At 46.7% G+C, this 20871-nt stretch overlaps 2 protein-coding genes across 2 annotated transcripts in view; one reads left to right on the top strand and one right to left on the bottom strand.

Annotated features, from left to right (window-relative positions):
* The window catches only part of mybbp1a (MYB binding protein (P160) 1a), a 124999-nt gene extending 117203 nt beyond the window's left edge, over positions 1-7796 (bottom strand). The window contains exon 1 of the mRNA XM_078226028.1: positions 7623-7796. Coding sequence (XP_078082154.1) covers positions 7623-7796 — 174 coding nt within the window. The remainder of the gene's footprint in view (positions 1-7622) is intronic.
* Positions 7797-8893: 1097 nt separating this feature from the next.
* Positions 8894-20871, top strand: part of eif4h (eukaryotic translation initiation factor 4h) — a 55723-nt gene continuing 43745 nt past the window's right edge. Inside the window, exons 1-2 of the mRNA XM_078226027.1 lie at positions 8894-8901; positions 9355-9533. Coding sequence (XP_078082153.1) covers positions 8894-8901; positions 9355-9533 — 187 coding nt within the window. The remainder of the gene's footprint in view (positions 8902-9354; positions 9534-20871) is intronic.

Genomic DNA, 20871 nt, shown 5'->3' with positions numbered 1-20871 from the left:
TGTTCATGGCACGTCTAAGACAAATGGTTGGACAGTGCAAGCTTGGGTCTGCACTCAATGACATGTTGAGAGATAAGTTAGTGTGTGATGTTAACAACATGACTATACAAAAGAAATTATTAGCAGAGGCAGAGATTACGTTAAAGAAGGCAAATAAGTGCCAAATTGGGGGGAGGTAGGTTACAATGGAGCTGCAGAGCATGCAAGCAGGAGAAGTCCACCAAGTTTGGTGGCAATTCACTGGTAGTCAATGTACCAGAGAGAACGGCACAGGAAGTAATGATCAAAGAGGCTTTGGGCAAAAGAGAGTGCAGATGTATAGGGAAGTTGGTCTACAAACCAGGAGCTATGAAGAATGTGACCTGTTTGGGGGAAATTACCTCCAGAAGAGATGTAAGTTCAGGGCAGCTACATGTTACGTCTGCAATTTGAGGGGACACATTAGGAGCAAATGCAAGACTAAGCAAAGCCTGCCGGGGAACAACAAAAAAAAACTCTGACTCCAGTGTGCAGTGTTGAGAAGAACCCTGAAAACGATTCTGAAGTATACAGGTTAAACAACATCAAGGGGGACAAGACAGTCCCAATTATGATTGTGTTGATAGTAAATGGCCAGCCATCCAGAATGGAGGTGGACACGGATGCCTCCGCTAGTTGTAGGAGACCAAACATATAAAAGTTTACAAATGAGGTCATGCCCCTAAAGCTAAGAAACATGACAGCCAGGCTAAACAACAACGCTCGTAAGCTACTGGCATCAGTCAGCTCAGCTAGTTCTAATACTAGCAGAAGGCCAAGGACCTTCGGCTGAGATTGGCTTCACCAAATTAGATTAAATTGGCTGAACTCTTTAAGATCAATGATTAAAACTTACATGATGTCTTAAGAAAATGCCAGGTGGTGTTCCAAGATGAGTTAGGCAAGATACTTGACCTAAAAGCAAAGATTAACATGGATCCTGAGGCCATGTCCAAGCTCTGCAGAACCCGAATTGTGCCCTAAGCCTTATATAGTAATGTTGAGTCAGAACTCAGGCAGCTGGGAGAATTAGGCATCATTAAGCCTGTACGGTTTTCAGAATGCGCGGATCCAGTAGTGCCCATGGTTAAGCCAGACAGGACCATTAGGATAAGTGGGAACTACAAACTCATCTTCAATCAAGCAACAAAATTAGATTGATACCCAATACCAAGAATTAAAGATTTGTATGTCAAATTAGCAGGAGGCCCAATATATACTAAACTTGACATGAACCATTTGTACCAACAATTAGAGTTAAATGAGGCATCTAGAGAATTTGTTACAATAAATACCCACAAAGGCTGATACCAGTATACTCAGATTCCCTTCGGAGTCTCATTGGCGTGTGTAATTTTCCAGTGCACAATGAAAAGGTGGGCGGCACGGTAGCACAGTGGTTAGCACTGCTGCTTCACAGCTCCAGGGACCTGGGTTCGATTCCCGGCTTGGGTCACTGTCCGTGTGGAGTTTGCACATTCTCCTCGTGTCTGCGTGGGTTTTCTCCGGGTGCTCCGGTTTCCTCCCACAGTCCAAAGATGTGTGGGTTAGGTTGATTGGCCATGCTAAAAATTGCCCCTTAGAGTCCTAAGATGTGTGAGTTAGAGGGATTAGTGGGTAAATATGTAGGGATATGGGGGTAGGGCCTGGGTGGGATTGTGGTCGGTGCAGACTCGATGGGCCGAATGGCCTCCTTCTGCATTGTAGGGTTTCTATGATTCTACAGGAATTAACAAAAGTGGTTGTCTATCTGGATGATGCACTGATTACAGGAGCATCTGTAGAGGGGCATCTGGCAAATCTCGAAGATCTTTTAAAGAGACTTAAGAAGGCCAGAGTGAGGCTAAAAATGGAGAAATGTACTTTCCAGGCCCATAAAGTAACGTACTTAAGGTTCAAAGTAGTCGCAAAAAGTCTGCACCCTATGGAGAAGAAAAAAGCAATTAAAGAAGCACTGCCACTCAGAAATATATCGGAATTGAAATATTTTATGGGAGATTTATTCCTAATCTTTCTACAGTGATGGCACCCCTACACACACTGCTCAAGAAGCATCAGAGGTGGTATAGGAAAGAGCTTTAGAAAGAGTCCTTTGAACAGGTTAAACTGGCATTGCAGTCTCTTGGTTCATTTTTGAGTCCTCAAAAGAGATGATTTTTACCAGTGACGCATCTCCACTTGGAATTGGAGTAGTTTTATCGCAGAAAATGGAGCAGAAAGGCTTAATGTCTATGTGTTGAGGACGCTAACTGATGCTGAGAAAGCTTACTCCCAAATCGAAAAGGAGGGATTAGCTGTCATTTTCAGAATGAAGAAGTTCCATCAGTACGTCTATTGGTGATATTTCATAGTAGTCACCAACCACAAACCTGAATTGGACCTTTTTAAGGAGGATAAGGTCATTCCTCCCATAGCTTCAGTGAGGGACCAACACTGGGCTCTATTGCTAGCAGCCTATGAGTATACTTTTGAACATAGGCCAGGCACGCACTTTCAAATGCAGGCGCTTTAAGCTGTCTTCCCCTACCCAAAAGTTACCACCTCCACCAGTACCACAAGAAACTATTCTTGCCTTAAACATTCTTAATATATTCCCAGTGTCGGTGTGACAGAAAGAACGGCACGGTGGCACAGGGGTTAGCACTGCTGCCTCACAGCACCAGAGACCCAGGTTCAATTCTGGCCTCAGATCACTGTCTGTGTGGAGTTTGCACATTCTCCCTGTGTCTGTGTGGGTTTCCTCCGGGTGTTCCGGTTTCCTCCCACAGTTCAAAGATGCGCTGGTTAGGTTGATTGGCCATGCCAAATTGTCCTTAGCATCAGGGGATTAGCAGGATAAATATGAAGGGTTATGGAAATAGGGCCTGGGTGGGATTGTGGTCAGTTTAGACTCGATAGGCCGAATGGCCTCCTTCTGCACTGTAGGGATTCTATGAATCTAACCCATATTATCTCGAGTTAAACACATGGTTGTCCGCGGCTGGCAGTATGATGACAGGTCTGAGCAATTCAGGCTCTGCTGATAAGAAATGATGTGTTAAGTTGTGAGGATGGTGTATTATTATGGGGAGCAGGCTGGTCTTTCCCACTCCTACTAGAAAATTATTGTTACAAGAGTTGCATTGTGCCGATCCTGGGATGACAAAAATGAAGATGCTCACACAAAGTTATGTGTGGTGGCCCGGGATAGATACCGACATCAAGAATCTGGTCAAACAATGTGACCAATGTCAATGCAGCAAAAATAGCCATCTGCGGCCCTAATGCGCCCATGGGACTGGTCAGGTTGACTATGAGTGCGACGACACATCGATTTTATAGGCCCATTCATGGGCACCATGCTCCTGCTCATAATAGATGCACACTCCAAGTGGTTGGATATATGTGAAATGAAATCCACAACCTCACCAGCAATGGAGGAGAAATTGTGACAGACATTTGTCAGCCATGGGTTGCCTGAGGTTCTAGTGTCCAATAATGGGACCGCTTTCACTAGTGAAGAGTTCCAACATTTCATGACAATCAACAGTGTTCAACATATTCGACTGGCACCCTACCACCCTGCTTCAGATGAGCTGGCAGAGAGAGTGTTCAAATATGAAGAAACAGTCATCAACTTCTCCACAAACCAAACTGGTCCGTTTCCTGATTGCCTACAGAACAACACCTCGGCCAGAATCGGGGTGGGTGAGGCTTGCACAACAGAATTTTCCATTGGCCTCGTGCGGGATTTTACAAGCCTTGCCCGAGTGAGGTCGTAAAATCTCGCCTATCATGTCACCACAGATGTTACACCTGCCGATTTACTGATGGGCAGACGTATTAGAACACGATTAGATCCCGTATTTACAAATTTGGCCGGGAGACAAAACAGAATGCTCCCAAAGGATCAGAAAGTCTCCGGACCGGCTTACCTTATTAGGGACTGTGTTTGAGATACAATTGTTAAGTAATATTGTAAATCATTCAATTGAAATGTGTTAATCGGGAGCTTAACAGGGGAGGAATGTGGTAGTGGGACCCTTTAAGGGGCAAGTCCTCAGAGGGTCATGTGATCCAAATAGAGCCAATTAGGCCAGAGCACACGAATCCTGGGGCTAAGGTTTTCCTTGCCAGTTAGGAGTCCAGAGTCATGGAGTACGGTAGCCTTATTATCACTGTTTGTACATAGTTACCTTAAACCGTTCATTCGTTAATCTACTTGGTAGTTACCCATTTTTGCAAGATGCCATATGATTATTTCAGTGACTGTTCAGGAAGACTCCTCCACACAACAGTATGTAGAAAGATACATGCACATAATATTGCCAAAATTAATTGCCTGTCAATATTTTAGGCACTGTTCAAATGTAAACACCACAAAGGAAAATGCTACAAGCCTGTCTATAACAATTAGCAAACATCATTTAAGATGATGTACAAGATAAGTACTTAGATCTGATTTTGATCATCATGCTGAAGGTGTGAAAAGAAGTCTATAGGTCCAGATTTGATAATTAAGGGATGAGAATAACAGTTTACGTTTTGCTTCAAATAATTCTGACAAAGGCTCTTTGTTAGCTCTGACAAAGGGTCATCCAGACTTGAAATGCTGGCTCTATTCTCTCCCCACAGATGCTGTCAGACCTGCTGAGATATTCCAGCATTTTCTGTTTTTGAAACAGTTAGTACAGTTGTATGTGTTTCACCAAACTATCTGTAATTCATCCAAAGGTAAATACATTTAACTAACTGTTTTAGCTTGTGGGAAGTAGATCCAGGTTTTTTTTTAGCATACTTTCTACCTTCAGAATTATCAGAACATTTCCTATGTAAATTCAGTGAGAAACTTGTTGTCAGGATTAATTATTAGACCAAGTCTATACAAATTTAAAACCTTCAGAGTGTGACTTCTTTGGAGAAACTGTTACTTCGGGCGGGATTCTCTGTACTCGTCCATACCCGCTGCGCTGCCAACAAGAATGGAGAATCTGGCATTCAGCCAAAACTTGATTCACTGCAGTGGCCATGGAGAAACCCAGCCAAAGACAAGGTCAGAGGTTTTCAGTGCTAGTCTCTGATATGAGTAAAGGGCGTTAGAAAAATCTCCTCTAATACCTGAGCTTATGAAATATCTCGTAGTTTAAGTGAGTCAGAGATAACAGCTTTAATATTCATAGAATCACTACGGTGCAGAAGGAGGCCATTTAGCCCATTGAGCCGGCTGACAATCCCACCCAGGCCCTATCCCCGTAACCCCACATACTTATCCTGACTAAGGGGCAATTTAGCATAGCCAATCAACCTAATCCACACATCTTTGAACTCTGGGAGGAAACCGGAGCACCCGAGGAAACCCACGCAGACAAGGGGAGAACATGTAAACTCCACACAATCACCCAAGGCTGGAATCGGACCCAGGTCTCCGGAACTGTGAGGCAGCAGTGCTAACCACTGTGCCACCATGCCACCCATATTACATACAAATCAAACAGAACATCATGAAAGGTATTTCTGTAATCTGTTCTACTCATCAGTTTACACACATACATGTGATAGAAGATAATATTATATATATTAATTATATATGTGTCAACTGTGGCTCAGTTAGAATCATAGAATCCCTACAGTGCAGAAGAAGGTCATCTGGCCCATCAAGCCTGCACTGACAACAATCCCACCCAGGCCTTATTCCTGTAACCCCACGTATTTACCATGTCAGACCTCCCTGACCCTAAGGGGCAATTTAGCATGGCCAATCCACCTAAGCCGCACATCTTTGGAGTGTGGGAGGAAACTGGAGCACCGAGAGGAAACCCACGTAGACACAGGAAGAATGTGCAAACTCCACACTGTCACCCAAAGCCAAAATTGGACCTGGGTCCCTGGCACCGTGAGGCAGCTGTGCTAACCACTTGCCACCGTGCCGCCCCTGTAGATAGTACATTTGACTCAGAATCACCACATTCTAGATTCAAGTCCCACTCCAGGGTTTGAGCACAAAAAAATCAAGGTGGAAATTCCAACACTGAGGATCATTGCACTGTTACAAGTGCTGTCTCCATGCAGAGTTCCCCCTTCCCTTCCCTCTACCTTTCCCCCATGGTCTGGTTTCACCCCTTCTGGCCCCATCCCCTGTGAGGACACACCCTCTCAGGTCCCACTCCCTTGGCACTGTCCGGTGGGCACTAAAAGTGTGCCAGGCTGTACCAGGGTGCCCGGTGGGCACTGCCAGAGTGCTAGGCTGCCACTGCCGAAGGGGCACTGACCCCCTGCCTCCGCCCTCTTGGGAGGCCTCAATGGCCTCCAGTCCTACCAGCGAGGCCATTACGACTAGTCCCCATTGCTGGGGACAATACATGGCTTCTGCTGGTGTGGACCTTCATTGGCGGGGTCGGAAACATAAGTGAGCCTGGATACAGTCCTGGGCTTGCTAAATAGATTTAAATGAGGAAATGAATATTGTAATCAGCCTTGCGCCATAGCAGAAAAAATGGCCTAGGAAGATCATGACCGGCCAGATGCTGGTCACAATTCCTGTTTTTGGCCTCCTGCTTAAATTTCCCACCCCGTTACTCAACCAGCGCAGCCGGGTGGGAAAATTGCGCCCATTAAATCAACAGCCCATTCCCCTTCTTGGTTGATCTAAACAATATCTTGGCATTATTTCAAAGAAGAGCAAGGAAGTTATCCCCGGTGTCCTGGTCAATATTTATCCCTCAATTAACATCTCAAAAACAGATAAATTGGCCATGATCATATTGCTGTTTGTGGGAGTTTGTTGAGCTCACATTAGCTGCTGTGTTTCCTTCATTACATGGCTTTTGCTACCAAATAAACCTGTTGGACTTTAACCTGGTGTTGTTAAACTTCTTACTGTGTTTTCCTTCACTACAACAGTGATTACACTTCAAAAAGCATTTTAAACATTCAATGATCATGATGAGCTGTATACTATTACAAGCCTTATTATAATACAATGATTAATGATGTCAGTACAATATTATTGGATTACTGAGGTATGCTTCTTATAACTGTTAAAGTTTCCCAAATCTTGGAATTTCCTGCAAAGATTTAATTAAATAAATAGCAGTCACAGACAAAAAATGAAAACTAATGAAAATTACAAACAATTGAAGGCATGAAGACTTTGATATGCCAAAATATTCTGCAACATGGGTGGCACGGTGGCACAATGGTTAGCACTGCTGCCTCACAGCTCCAGGGATCTGGGTTGAATTCCCAGCTTGGGTCACTGTCTGTGCGGAGTCTGCATGTTCTCTCCGTGTCTGCGTGGGTTTCCTCCGGGTGCTCCAAATTCCTCCCCCACAGTTCAAACGACGTACTAGTTAGTGCATTGGCCATGCTAAATTCTCCCTCAACGTACTGAACAGGTGCCGGAATGCGGCGACTAGGGGATTTTCACAGTAACAGTAATACTTCATTGCAGTGTTAATGTGAGCCTGCTTGTTACTAATAAATAAACTTAAGACTTTTTTTTCAGTTTTGGGTCATTTTTACCTTTGTTGACATGGTGGGGGGTGGGGGGTGGGGGGGTGGGGGGGTGGGGGTGGGGGGTGGGGGGGGGGGGGGGAGAGGGGTTGCGGTACCTATGCTTGAGGAACCAATTGCTGCATTTTGCCATCCAGTACGATAACAGTCAAATCCAGAGATCCATTCTTGGTGCAGCAATGTGCTTTGACCTGCACCTTCAGAAGAGCATTTCCTACTGCACCTTTCTTTTTCTTGTACTTCTTATCCTGCTGAATAATATTGCCAATTTGTAACAAATCTTGCATAATTTTATGTAATGATTTCATAACCAGTTGGATCTGGATTAAGTTGGTCCATACCTATTGAGCATAAGATTATTGACTACCGAGGAGACGTTTGAATTTAAACCTAAGTCCATAAATGAATAAAGATTATTGTGCTCATTTTCATCCAAAGAAATGCACATTGCCAAAATTACTGTTACTGCTCCATGCCCCTGTATTGCAACAACATGTTATAGTTGGATAAGAAACATAAAATTGAATGTCGGGATTCTGCCAGGAACCTACCCACGCAAACCAGATGCAATTTCACGCTTGGGCAGGCAGGGCCTTTGGTGGGAAACCTGTTCATTCACCTATTAAAGTCATTAAGTGGCCACTTAATGGCTGCTTAAGGGCCTTATCCAGCATGGCCTCAATTTTTAGTACCACCTCTGGGTGCTACAGCATAGTGCATGGCCAGGGTAAAGAACTGTCGGTCAAACGCAGCTATATAAGACCCTCGTCAGACCCCACTTGGATACTGTGCTCAGTTCTGGTCACCTCATTACAGGAAGGATGTGGAAATGATTGAAAGGGTGCAGAGGAGATTTACAAGAATGTTGCCTGGATTGAGTGGCATGCGTTATGAGGATAGGCTGAGGGAGCTCGGTCTCTTCTCCTTGGAGAGACGTAGGATGAGAGGAGACCTAATAGAGGTATATAAGATGTTGAGAGGCATAGATCGGGTGGACTCTCAGAGGCTTTTTCCCAGGGTGGAAATGGCTGCTACGAGAGGACACAGGTTTAAGGTGCTGGGGGGTAGGTACAGGGGAGACGTTAGGGGGAAGTTTTTCACACAGAGGGTGGTGGGCGAGTGGAATCGGCTGCCGTCAGTGGTGGTGGAGGCAAACTCAATAGGGTCTTTTAAGAGACTCCTGGATGAGTACATGGAGCTTAATAGGATGGAGGGTTATAGGTAGGCCTAGAAGATGGGGATGTGTTCGGCGCAACTTGTGGGGCCGAAGGGCCTGTTTGTGCTGTAGTTTTTCTATCTTCTATGTTCTAAACTGATTGGCCAACAGCTCTCATGGGCGAGATTTTGTTCCAGGGCGGATGGAAGTCCCGCCCACTGTTAATCAATGCTCAAGTGAGTGTTAAATGGCAGTGGAGGTTTGAAAGTCAGCAGCTGCGCGCTGGATGCCGACTCTCGGGATGCCAAGCGTTGATTGCTCACCATCTTTAAAATTCTACCCATTAAATTTTCATTGCTGCCCAAACTGACATATATAAATTTAGTGCTGACATTGGATAAATGTACCAGGAACAACAGATAGTGGCCAGGTTCCACACAAATAATTTATCATCAGAGTTTACATAAAACTAAATTCAAATCATGAACAATGATTTGAGCAGGGAGCTAACATGGTCTAGGTGGAGGTGGATGATAGCTCACATTAGTTTCTGACTTTTAGCACAATTTGCTGTTTACAGCAAATCTTATGGATTGTTAAATGGGATGTGACTGTTAAAGATGAATGGAGTTCGGGATAAACCTCACTTGGGGCAGCCTGAAGATTGACTTTGTTTTCTGTTGTTTCAGAAGATCTCGTGTTAGTGGTCCTCGAAAACAGAAGGAATTACCGACAGAGCCCCCTTTCACAGCTTATGTAGGAAATTTACCTTTTAATACTGTGCAGGGAGACATTGATGCCATCTTTAAGGAGCTGAACGTAAGGAGTGTTCGACTAGTCAGAGACAAAGAAACAGACAAGTTCAAAGGTATGCTGCAAAACAAGTTGTGGATTTTATTTTAATGCAAAAACTGTAGACTTGTAATTTAGCTATCCTCTTCTTTTGAAGACATGTATTCCTTCTGATTACTTAAAATTTTGTTATAGTTTCCAAAATTTAAGACCATAAGAAATAGGAACAGGTGTAGGTCATTCGGCCCTTCAAACCTGCTCTGCCATTCAATAGGATCATGGCTATTTCTCATGTCCACTTTCCTGCCCTTTCCCTGTAACCCTTGATTCCTCAATTATTTTACTGATCAAAAATCTATCTATCTCAGCCTGAAATGTACACAAGTACTCTGCCCCCAAAGCTCTCTGTGACAAGCAGTTCCAAAGACTGACAACCCTCTGAGAGAAGAAATTCTTCCTCATCTCAGTCTTAAATTGGCACCCCTTTATTCTGAAACTATGCTCCCTGGTCCTAGACTCTTCCATGAGGGAAACATCCTCTCAGAATTTACCCTGTCAGAATCGTACATGTTTCAATAAGATCACCTCTCATTCTTTCAAAATTCAAATGAGTACGAGTCCCAACCTTTTTAACCTTTCCTCATAAGATGATCTCTCCATACCAGGAATCATCCTAGTGAACCTTCTTTGAACTGCCTTCAATGAAATAATATCTTGCTTAAATATCTTGCTCACAGTACTTCAGATGTGGTCTCATCAGTACCTAGTACAGTTGCAGCAATACTTCCCTACTCTGACACACCAATCCCCTTGAAATAAGGGCCAACATTTCATTCACCTTCCCGATTACCTGCATCTGTGTGCTAACTTTCTATGTTTTGTGCACAAGTGTCTTTGTGTTGCAGCTTTCTGCAGTTTTTCTCCCCATTTAAACAAAACTGTTCTGTTGTTCTCTCTTCCAAAATGAACAACTTCACATTTTCCCATATTATACTCCATTTGCCAACTTTTTGCCCACTTACTTAACCTAGCAATATCTCTTTGTGAACTGTTTGTATCCCTCTTGCGACTTGCTTTTCCACCTATTTTTGTGTCGTCTGTAAATTTGGTGAAGTACACTCTCTTCCTTTCTCCAAGTCATGAATATATATTGTAAACAGTTGCACTGATCCCTGTGGACCCTCACTGGTTACAGGTCACCTACCTGAAAAAGAACCCCTTATCTTCACTCCCTGTTTCCGACCCATTAGCCATTTGTCTATCCATGTCAATATTCTACCTTCAACACCATTGGCTCTTATCTTATGACTTGCATTTGTTTCCTATCCTATAAACTGCACAAATGATTTTTAATAAATTTCTATGGATACTACAACACAACCATTTCTTAATTCTCTGATTAATTTAAAAAAACCCTGATTACGGATTTTTATTTGTAAACAACATTTTTACATCTTCAATGTTGCAGGAGTTCCTTGTTGTAAAATTAAAAATATAAAAAGTAAAAATAAATTACAATTTTGTCATCATTACTCTAGTTCCATTAATATATACTAATAGAATCCTACAATGCAGAAGAAGGCCATTCAGTTCATCGAGTCTATACCGAACACAATCCCACCCAGGCCCTATCCCCATAACCCCATGCATTTACTCTAGCTAGTCCCCCTGACACTAAGGGGCAATTTAGCATGGCCAATCAGCCTAACCTGCACATCTTTGGACCGTGGGAGGAAACCAGAGCACTCAGAAGAACCCACGCCGACAAGGAATCGAACCCGGGTCCCTGGTGCTGTGAGGCAGCAGTGCTGACCATTGTGCCACCACTAATGTGAGAATATTTGAAATGATTTGAAATTCATTTTTCTGCTATTTTAACATAGGCTGTAGTCCATTTGCATTAAGTTCCAGTCAAATATTACAAGCATACTTGCATCTCTTTTCCTCAAGTTTAGGGGAGGGTACCTTTTCTGTCACCTCTTATTTTGTGATACAAATTCTGATAGCTCGCACGTGTGGCCAATGAAAGTATGTAAGGCTTCACAATAAGTGTGAACAGCATATTCAACTATATGAACAATCACAAAACATCCTATTCTCACCTGGATCTGGATTCTAAAGCTCTGTTGAGGTTGGTAATGGATAGAAATGCAGACACCAAAGGCTGGATTATCTGTGTGGTGTTAGAATTGTGACTGCATGTTTCCAAGTCTGTACCCACCTCCTGAAAAAACAGTCACTCTTTTAGATTTTCAGGCAGACACTCCCTTAATTGAGATGGACTCGGAGACAGACTTCCTGTCCAATTAAGAGGAGCAGGTGAGTTCTTGAAGGAGGAGAGCCAATCAGAAGCCTTCCACCCAGACAGCAGACTGCAGTAAAGAGCGAGTTACACAGATGGTGCTTCGATATGGCAACTTTCTGAAAGTTTTGAAAAAACAGACTGTGGTGAACCATCGTTGGTTCCCACTAGATAGTACTGAGCCAGGGTCTGGCCAGTACTACAAGTATGTATATATGTTGCTGTTGGGGTTAGGGATGGGTTGTTCTACTTGTTGCTGTTGGGGTTAGGGTTGGGCTGTTACACCTTGTATTATAGTTATTGTGGTACATCCCAGTCGGGCTCCGCCTCCTGGGAGAGGTATAAAGGTCACTGCTCTGTCTGGGACCCCTCAGTCTGGGATCGTGTATATAATTAGTAGCTTCGTTGTAACAGCAAATAAAAGCCTTTATTTCCTGAGCATCTCAAGCCTCGTGTGTGATAACGCGCATCAATTTTATTTGCTGTTAAGTAAACTCTCGTCGAAAGAAAAAAAACGATACAGAGAGTATGGAGCAGATATTGAAACCTGAACGTCTTACACTGGATCCACGTGCGGCGGGCGCCTCTAACACCTTTGACCACTGGTTGAAATGTTTTGAGGACTACCTGGCAGCCTCTGCAGCGGTCACCATAGACGATGACAGACTCCGGGTCCTCCATGCGAGGGTAAGCGACACCATATACCTCGCGATCCGTGCAGCCACCGACTACACAAAGGCCCTCGAGCTTCTTAAGAAGCGTTACATTAAACCGCCAAACGAAATGCATGCTCGATACCTCTTAGCCACTCGACGGCAGCCCGGTGAAACGACGGAAGAATATGCAAACGAGCTCCTACAGCTAGCCAGGGGCTGTAACTGCAAAGCAGTGTCGGCAGATCAGAATATGAACGACCTCGCTCGAGATGTGTTTGTGGCGGGAATCGGATCATCTTACATCCAACTCAGACTACTGGAGCAAGGTAATCTTGACCTCACTAAGTCGATAGAACTAGCGGATATGTTGGAGACGGCCTCCAAAAGCCTAGTATTGTATCCTGAAGACCACGTGGAGACAACGTGGCAGGAGCAGTCGCTGATCCCTCCTCATCCCTCGGGTTCGAAAAGCTGCGTGATGGCGTGCCCACACTCGGGCCTGACGACGGCAGCAGCTCCGGGTGGCCCGCGGTGTTACTTCTGTGGGGGAGCGAAGCATACTCGGCAACGGTGTCCCGTTAAAGCTGTGTTGTGCTCCACCTGCGGTAAGAAGGGGCACTATTCGAAAGTATGCCGATCTAAACCTGCTTCTAGGAACAACAGTGCAGCCTGCGATTCCTCGGAGCCCGGTTCTTCGTCGTCGGCATCGTCGAGTGTTTCGTCCACGTGCGAGGCCAGGACGACGCCATTACGGTCGACGGAGTTGGAGATGTGTGACCACCAGGGGTCGCTGATTTTGGCGCAATCACCCACGTGTGACCTATGGGTGCGGCCATGTTGGTCGGCACCGACCGCGAACGACCAGCAGGGGTCATCCTCGTCAATCTCAGCTGCCTGCAGTGGTGCTCATGAACCAACAGTGGCGTCGATCATCCTGGACCAGGCCAAGCCTCATAGACTCGACAAGTCTATGATGGACATTCAGGGAAACAACCACTTGATTTATTGTCTGTTTGACAGCGGGAGCACTGAGAGTTTTATCCACCCAGACGCTGTGAAGCGGTGTGGACTCCAGATTCAACCTGTCAAACAGACAATTTCTATGGCATCAAGGTCCCGGTCTGTCACTGTGCTAGGGAGTTGCGTGGTAACTTTAACGGTGCAAGGCACGGTTTACGAGCGCTTCAAGCTCCTGGTGTTGCCGTACCTTTGCGCGCCAACGGACTAAACTTCATGGTCCACTTGAAGAGTGTAACCCTACAGTACGGTGGGCCACTCCCTCCGCTTTCAGTGGGAGAACAGCAGCCTCCAAATTGCCCAACGTGCCCCGCCTGTAGCCTCTTGACGCTGAAGATTACCACACCCTCCCTGTTCCAGAATCTTGTGCCAGGCTGCAAGCCCATTGAGACTAAGAGTAGGCGTTACAGCGCTGAGGATCGGATCTTCATTCGATCTGAAGTTCAGCGGCTCCTCAAGGAAAGGATCATACAACCTACCGCTAGTCCGTGGAGAGCGCAGGTCGTGGTGGTCAAGAGTGGGAACAAACCCCGGATGGTCATTGACTATAGTCAGACCATTAATAGATACACGCAGCTGGATGCGTATCCCCTCCCGCGCATATCTGACATGGTCAATCAGATTGCGCAGTACCGGGTGTTCTCCACCATAGACCTCAAGTCTGCCTACCACCAACTCCCCATTCACCCAGAGGACTGACAATAAACGGCTTTTGAGGCGGGTGGTCGCTTGTATCACTTTCTCAGGGTTCCCTTTGGTGTCACCAATGGGGTCTCGGTCTTCCAGCGTGCTATGGACTGAATGGTGGACCAGAACGGGCTGCGGGCTACCTTCCCGTACCTGCATAACGTCACCATCTGCGGCCATGACCAGTAGGACCACGACACAAATCTCCTGAATTTCCTACGCACTGCATCTCGCCTGAATCTGACCTACAACAGGGAGAAATGTGTATTTCGTACGCGCCGTTTAGCCATCCTCAGATACGTGGTGGAAAACGGGGTCATTGGCCCTGATCCAGACCATATGCGTCCCCTCTTTGAACTTTCCCTGCCCACTAGTGCAAAGGCACTGAGAAGATGCTTAGGCTTCTTCTCTTATTATGCACAGTGGATTCCCAATTACGTGGACAAAGCCCGTCCGCTCATCAAGTCCACTTCTTTTCCCCTAACACCAGAGGCTCGATTGGCCTTTGATAAACTAAAAGCCGACATCGCGAAAGCTACGATGCACGCTGTTGATGAGTCCATCCCCTTTCAGGTGGAGAGCGATGCATCTGATTTCGCCCTGGCCGCCACACTTAACCAGGTGGGCAGGCCCGTTGCATTTTTTTCCCGCACCCTCCAAGGCCCCGAAATTCGGCATTCAGCGGTGGAAAAGGAGGCCCAGGCCATTGTGGAGGCCGTCAGGCACTGGCGCCATTACTTGGCGGGAAAACGGTTCACCCTGATCACGGACCAGCGGTCCGTGGCGTTCATGTTCAATAACACGCTGAGGGGCAAGATCAAGAACGACAAGATCTTGCGGTGGAGAATTGAACTCTCCACCTATAATTATGACATCATGTATCGTCCAGGGAAACTCAATGAGCCTTCGGATGCCCTCTCGCGTGGAACATGCGCCAGTATACAGGAGGACCGTTTGCAGGCTCTCCATAATGACCTATGCCATCCTGGGGTCACTCGGCTCGACCACTTTGTAAAAGCCCGCAATCTGCCCAACTCGGTGGAGGATGTCAGGTCCATAACAAGAAGCTGTCGGGTTTGCGCGGAATGCAAACCGCACCTTTACCGACCTGACCGGGCACAATTAGTCAAGGCCACTCGTCCCTTCGAAAGACTGAGTGTCGACTTTAAGGGCCCCCTTCCCTCAACAGATCGGAATGTGTACTTCCTCAACATCGTTGATGAGTACTCGAGATTCCCTTTTGTTATTCCCTGCTCTGATACATCTGCTGCCACAGTTATCAAGGCATTCCGTGATCTTTTCACCCTGTTCGGGTACCCCAGCTACATTCACAGCGACAGGGGCTTGTCGTTCATGAGCGATGACTTGAGGCAATACCTGCTCTCATACGGGATTGCCTCTAGTAGAACCATGAGCTACAACCCTAGGGGTAACGGACAGGTGGAACGTGAGAATGCTACAGTCTGGAAGGCTGTCTTACTGGCGTTGAAGTCAAAAAGCCTTCCAGTCTCCCGTTGGCAAGAGGTGCTCCCTGATGCGCTCCATTCCATACGCTCATTCCTGTGTACGGCAACCAACGCTACTCCCCATAAGAGGCTGTTTTCATTCCCTCGGAAGTCTTCCTCTGGGACCTCATTACCGTCTTGGTTGACGTACTCAGGACCTGTCCTGCTGCGGCGACATGTAAGGGCCCGCAAGTCCGACCCATTGGTCGAACAGGTCCATCTCCTCCACGCCAACCCTCAGTTTGCCTATGTGGCATACCCTGACGGGCGAGAGGACACGGTCTCGATCCGAGACCTGGCACCAGCAGGGGACGTAGAAACCCCTGTCGCTCCCATACCCCCGTTAGAAACCCCCTAACTATTGTTTCCCCTCCGGACACGGTGCGGGCAGCATCGGGACCATCACTTAACCCTTTACTCCCGTGTACAGCTTGCCTGAGTCCAGAGGATGGTCGCCACTTCAGGGCGTGTCGGAACTCAACGGATTATCATCACCTCGGGGTCAACCAGCCCGTGAGACTGTGGAGGAACCGTTGGACATCGCCTTGGGGAGAACGCCACCGCGTGTGCCTACTCCGGTGTCATCACCGGTGTTGAGGAGGTCACAATGACGGTGCGGTCCCCCTGACCGTCTGAACTTATAGACTGATGACATTATTCTGTTTTTTTGTACCCTGCCGGCCTTTGTCTTCAAAGGAGGGGTGAATGTGGTGAACCATCGTTGGTTCCCACTAGATAGTACTGAGCCAGGGTCTGGCCAGTACTACAAGTATGTATATATGTTGCTGTTGGGGTTAGGGATGGGTTGTTCTACTTGTTGCTGTTGGGGTTAGGGTTGGGCTGTTACACCTTGTATTATAGTTATTGTGGTACATCCCAGTCGGGCTCCGCCTCCTGGGAGAGGTATAAAGGTCACTGCTCTGTCTGGGACCCCTCAGTCTGGGATCGTGTATATAATTAGTAGCTTCGTTGTAACAGCAAATAAAAGCCTTTATTTCCTGAGCATCTCAAGCCTCGTGTGTGATAACGCGCATCACAGACACAGCAGCCAGGTGACTGCTTTAGGAAGAGGAGTGGGGAGTGCGGGGGGGGGGGCGATATTTCTCTACAATGGAGGAGCTGGAAAATACCGCCGACTTGTCAATTTCCTGACTGCATTCTTGACATTTTGCCAAGGCAGGTTCGAAGGAAACAGGATGATATGCATCCATGAGGCAGGCAGCCAGTTAGGCTCATTAAGAGCCGTATTACCCACATGGAAGCCAAGTGGGATTTTCCAGTTGGCCTCCAGTTTCTTAACACAACATGGGGTAGTTTAACATGTTTCTTAACACAACATGGGGAAGTATAAAAGGTAGGCTGCAGTATACAGCGGGCAGTGTCGGGAGCAGGCAGTGGAGAGCGTGGGAAGCAGAGTGTGAGCTATAAGGCTTTGGCTCACAGGGCTTAGGCAGAAAGGGTGAGCAGGGTGAGTTTAAATTCATTTTTGCTGTTTCTACCTGGTACTGGCAAGGTATCTAGAGGGGATGGGTGTGCAGGCAGTGCTATGTTCCTCTTGCACTATGTTTGAGGTGAGGGACGACGACAGTGTCCCTGCTGATTACATGTGTGGGAAGTGCACCCATCTGCAGCTCCTCTAAAACCGTGTTAGGGAACTGGAGCTGGAGTTGGATGAACTTAGGATCATTAGGGACGCAGAGGTGGCCATAGACAGAAGCTTTAGGGATACAGTTACTCCGAGGAATGAAAACAGATGGGTGACGGTGAGAGGGGCTGGGAGGAAGCAGTCCGTGCAGGGATCCCCGGTGGTCGTTCCCCTTAGCAACAAGTATTCCGCTTTGGATATGGTTGAGGGGGATGACATACCAGTGGTGAGCCGCAGTGAGAGGATCTCCAGCACTGTGTCCGTCTCTGTGGCTCGGGAGGGTAAGGGGCAGAGCGGGAGGGCAATAGTAATTGGGGACTCGTTAGTTAGAGGGATAGATAGGAGGTTCTGCGGCAGCAAAAGAGACTCACGGATGGTATGTTGCCTACCGGATGCCAAGGTCCGTGACGTCTCCGACTGTGTTTTCCGGATTCTGAAGGGGGAGGGGAAACAGTCACAAGTCATGGTACACATTGGTACCAATGACATAGGTAAGAGAAGGGACGGGGATTTAAAGCAGGAATTTCTGGAGCTGGGCTGGAAGCTGAGAGCCAAGACAAAACATGTGGTCATCTCTGGTACGTTGCCGGTGCCACGTGATAGCGAGTTGAGGAACAGGGAGAGAGTGCAGTTAAACATGTGGTTGCAGGGATGGTGTAGGAGGGAGGGTTTCAGATACGTGGATAATTGGAACACATTCTGGGGAAGGTGGGACCTGTACAAACAGGACGGGGTGCACCTGAACCAGAGGGGCACCAATATCCTGGGAGGGAAATTTGTTACGGCTCTTCAGGGTGGTTTAAACTAATTTGTCAGGGGAGAGGGAAAAGGAGTTGTAGTCCAGAAGTCAGTGAGGGTGGTGAGGTATTGGGGAAGGTATCAGGGTCAAGGGTGGGGACCGGTAGACAGGAAGGTGGGTTGAAGTGTGTCTACTTCAATGCAAGGAGCATCCGGAACAAGGTAGACGAACTTGGGGCGTGGATTGGTACTTGGGACTACGATGTTGTGGCCATTACGGAGACGTGGGTAGAACAAGGACAGGAATGGTTGTTGGACGTTCCGGGGTATAGATGTTTCACTAAGTGTAGGGAAGCTGGTAAAAGAGGTGGAGGAGTGGCATTGTTAATCAAGGATAGTTTAACGGCTGCGGAAAGGCACTTCGAGGGGAATCTGCACACTGAGGTAATATGGGCTGAGGTTAGAAATAGGAAAGGAGCGGTCACGTTGTTAGGAGTTTACTATAAGCCCCCAAATAGTAATAGAGATGTGGAGGAAGAAATTGCTAAGCAGATTATGGATATGTGTGGGGGTCACAGGGTAGTTGTCATGGGGGACTTTAACTTTCCAAATATTGATTGGAACCTTTGTAGGTCAAATAGTTCGGATGGGGCAGTTTTTGTGCAGTGTGTACAGGAGGGTTTCCTGACACAATATGTGGATAGGCCGACAAGAGGTGAGGCCACATTGGATTTGGTACTGGGAAATGAACCGGGCCAAGTGTTAGATTTGGTTGTGGAGAGCACTTTGGAGATAGTGACCACAATTCAGTGTCTTTTGTTATTGCAATGGAGAGGGATAGGGCCGTACGGCAGGGCAAGGTTTACAATTGGGAGAGAGGTAATTATGATGCGATTAGGCAAGAATTAGGGGGCATAAGTTGGGAACAGAAACTGTCAGGGAAAGGAACTAATGAAAAGTGGAACTTTTTCAAGGAACAAATACTGGATGTCCTTGATAGGTATGTCCCTGTCAGGCAGGGAGGAAATGGCCGAGTGAGGGAACCATGGTTCACGAAAGAGGTGGAATGTCTTGTGAAAAGGAAGAGGGAAGCTTATGTAGGGATGAGGAAACAAGGTTCAGATGGCTCGATTGAGGGTTACAAGTTAGCAAGGAATGAGCTGAAAAAGGGGCTTAGGAGAGCTAGGAGGGGACGCGAGAAGTCCTTGGCGGGTCGGATCAAGGAAAACCCCAAGGCTTTTTACTCTTATGTGAGGAATAAAAGAATGACCAGGGTGAGGTTAGGGCCGGTCAAGGACAGTAGTGGGAACTTGTGTATGGAGTCAGTAGAGATAGGCGAGGTGATGAATGAATACTTTTCTTCAGTGTTCACCAAAGAGAGAGGCCATGTTTTTGAGGAAGAGAAGGTGTTACAGGCTAATAGGCTGGAGGAAATAGATGTTCGGAGGGAGGATGTCCTGGCAGTTTTGAATAAACTGAAGGTCGATAAGTCCCCTGGGCCTGATGAAATGTATCCTAGGATTCTTTGGGAGGCAAGGGATGAGATTGCAGAGCCTTTGGCTTTGATCTTTGGGTCCTCGCTGTCCACGGGGATGGTGCCAGAGGACTGGAGAATGGCGAATGTTGTTCCTCTGTTTAAGAAAGGGAATAGAAATGACCCTGGTAATTATAGACCGGTTAGTCTTACTTCGGTGGTTGGTAAATTGATGGAAAAGGTCCTTAGAGATGGGATTTACGACCATTTAGAAAGATGCGGATTAATCCGGGATAGTCAGCATGGATTCGTGAAGGGCAAATCGTGCCTCACAAATTTGATAGAATTTTTTGAGGAGGTAACTAAGTGTGTTGATGAAGGTAGGGCAGTTGATGTCATATACATGGATTTTAGTAAGGCGTTTGATGAAAGTGAGGAGGTGTGGGATAGAGGGAAAGTTGGCCGATTGGATAAGTAACTGGCTGTCTGATCGAAGACAGAGGGTGGTGGTCGATGGAAAATTTTCGGATTGGAGGCAGGTTGCTAGTGGAGTGCCGCAGGGATCAGTGCTTGGTCCTCTGCTCTTTGTGATTTTTATTAATGACTTAGAGGAGGGGGCTGAAGGGTGGATCAGTAAATTTGCTGATGACACCAAGATTGGTGGAGTAGTGGATGAGGTGGAGGGGTGTTGTAGGCTGCAAAGAGACATAGATAGGATGCAAAGCTGGGCTGAAAAATGGCAAATGGAGTTTAACCCTGATAAATGTGAGGTGATTCATTTTGGTAGGACTAATTTAAATGTGGATTACAGGGTCAAAGGTAGGGTTCTGAAGACTGTGGAGGAACAGAGAGATCTTGGGGTTCATATCCACAGATCTCTAAAGGTTGCCACTCAAGTGGATAGAGCTGTGAAGAAGGCCTATAGTGTGTTAGCTTTTATTAACAGGGGGTTGGAGTTTAAGAGCCGTGGGGTTATGCTGCAACTGTACAGGACCTTGGTGAGACCACATTTGGAGTATTGTGTGCAGTTCTGGTCACCTCACTATAGGAAGGCTGTGGAAGCGCTGGAAAGAGTGCAGAGGAGATTTACCAGGATGCTGCCTGGTTTGGAGGGTAGGTCTTATGAGGAAAGGTTGCGGGAGCTAGGGCTGTTCTCTCTGGAGCGGAGGAGGCTGAGGAGAGACTTAATAGAGGTTTATAAAATGATGAAGGGGATAGATAGAGTGAACGTTCAAAGACTATTTCCTCGGGTGGATGGAGCTATTACAAGGGGGCATAACTATAGGGTTCGTGGTGGGAGATACAGGAAGGATATCAGAGGTAGGTTCTTTACGCAGAGAGTGGTTGGGGTGTGGAATGGACTGCCTGCAGTGATAGTGGAGTCAGACAC

This window comes from Mustelus asterias, chromosome 12 (genome assembly GCF_964213995.1).
Source record: "Mustelus asterias chromosome 12, sMusAst1.hap1.1, whole genome shotgun sequence".
In the NCBI taxonomy this organism is placed as follows: Eukaryota; Metazoa; Chordata; class Chondrichthyes; order Carcharhiniformes; family Triakidae; genus Mustelus; species Mustelus asterias.
This window is presented reverse-complemented; position numbering and strand designations above follow the sequence as displayed.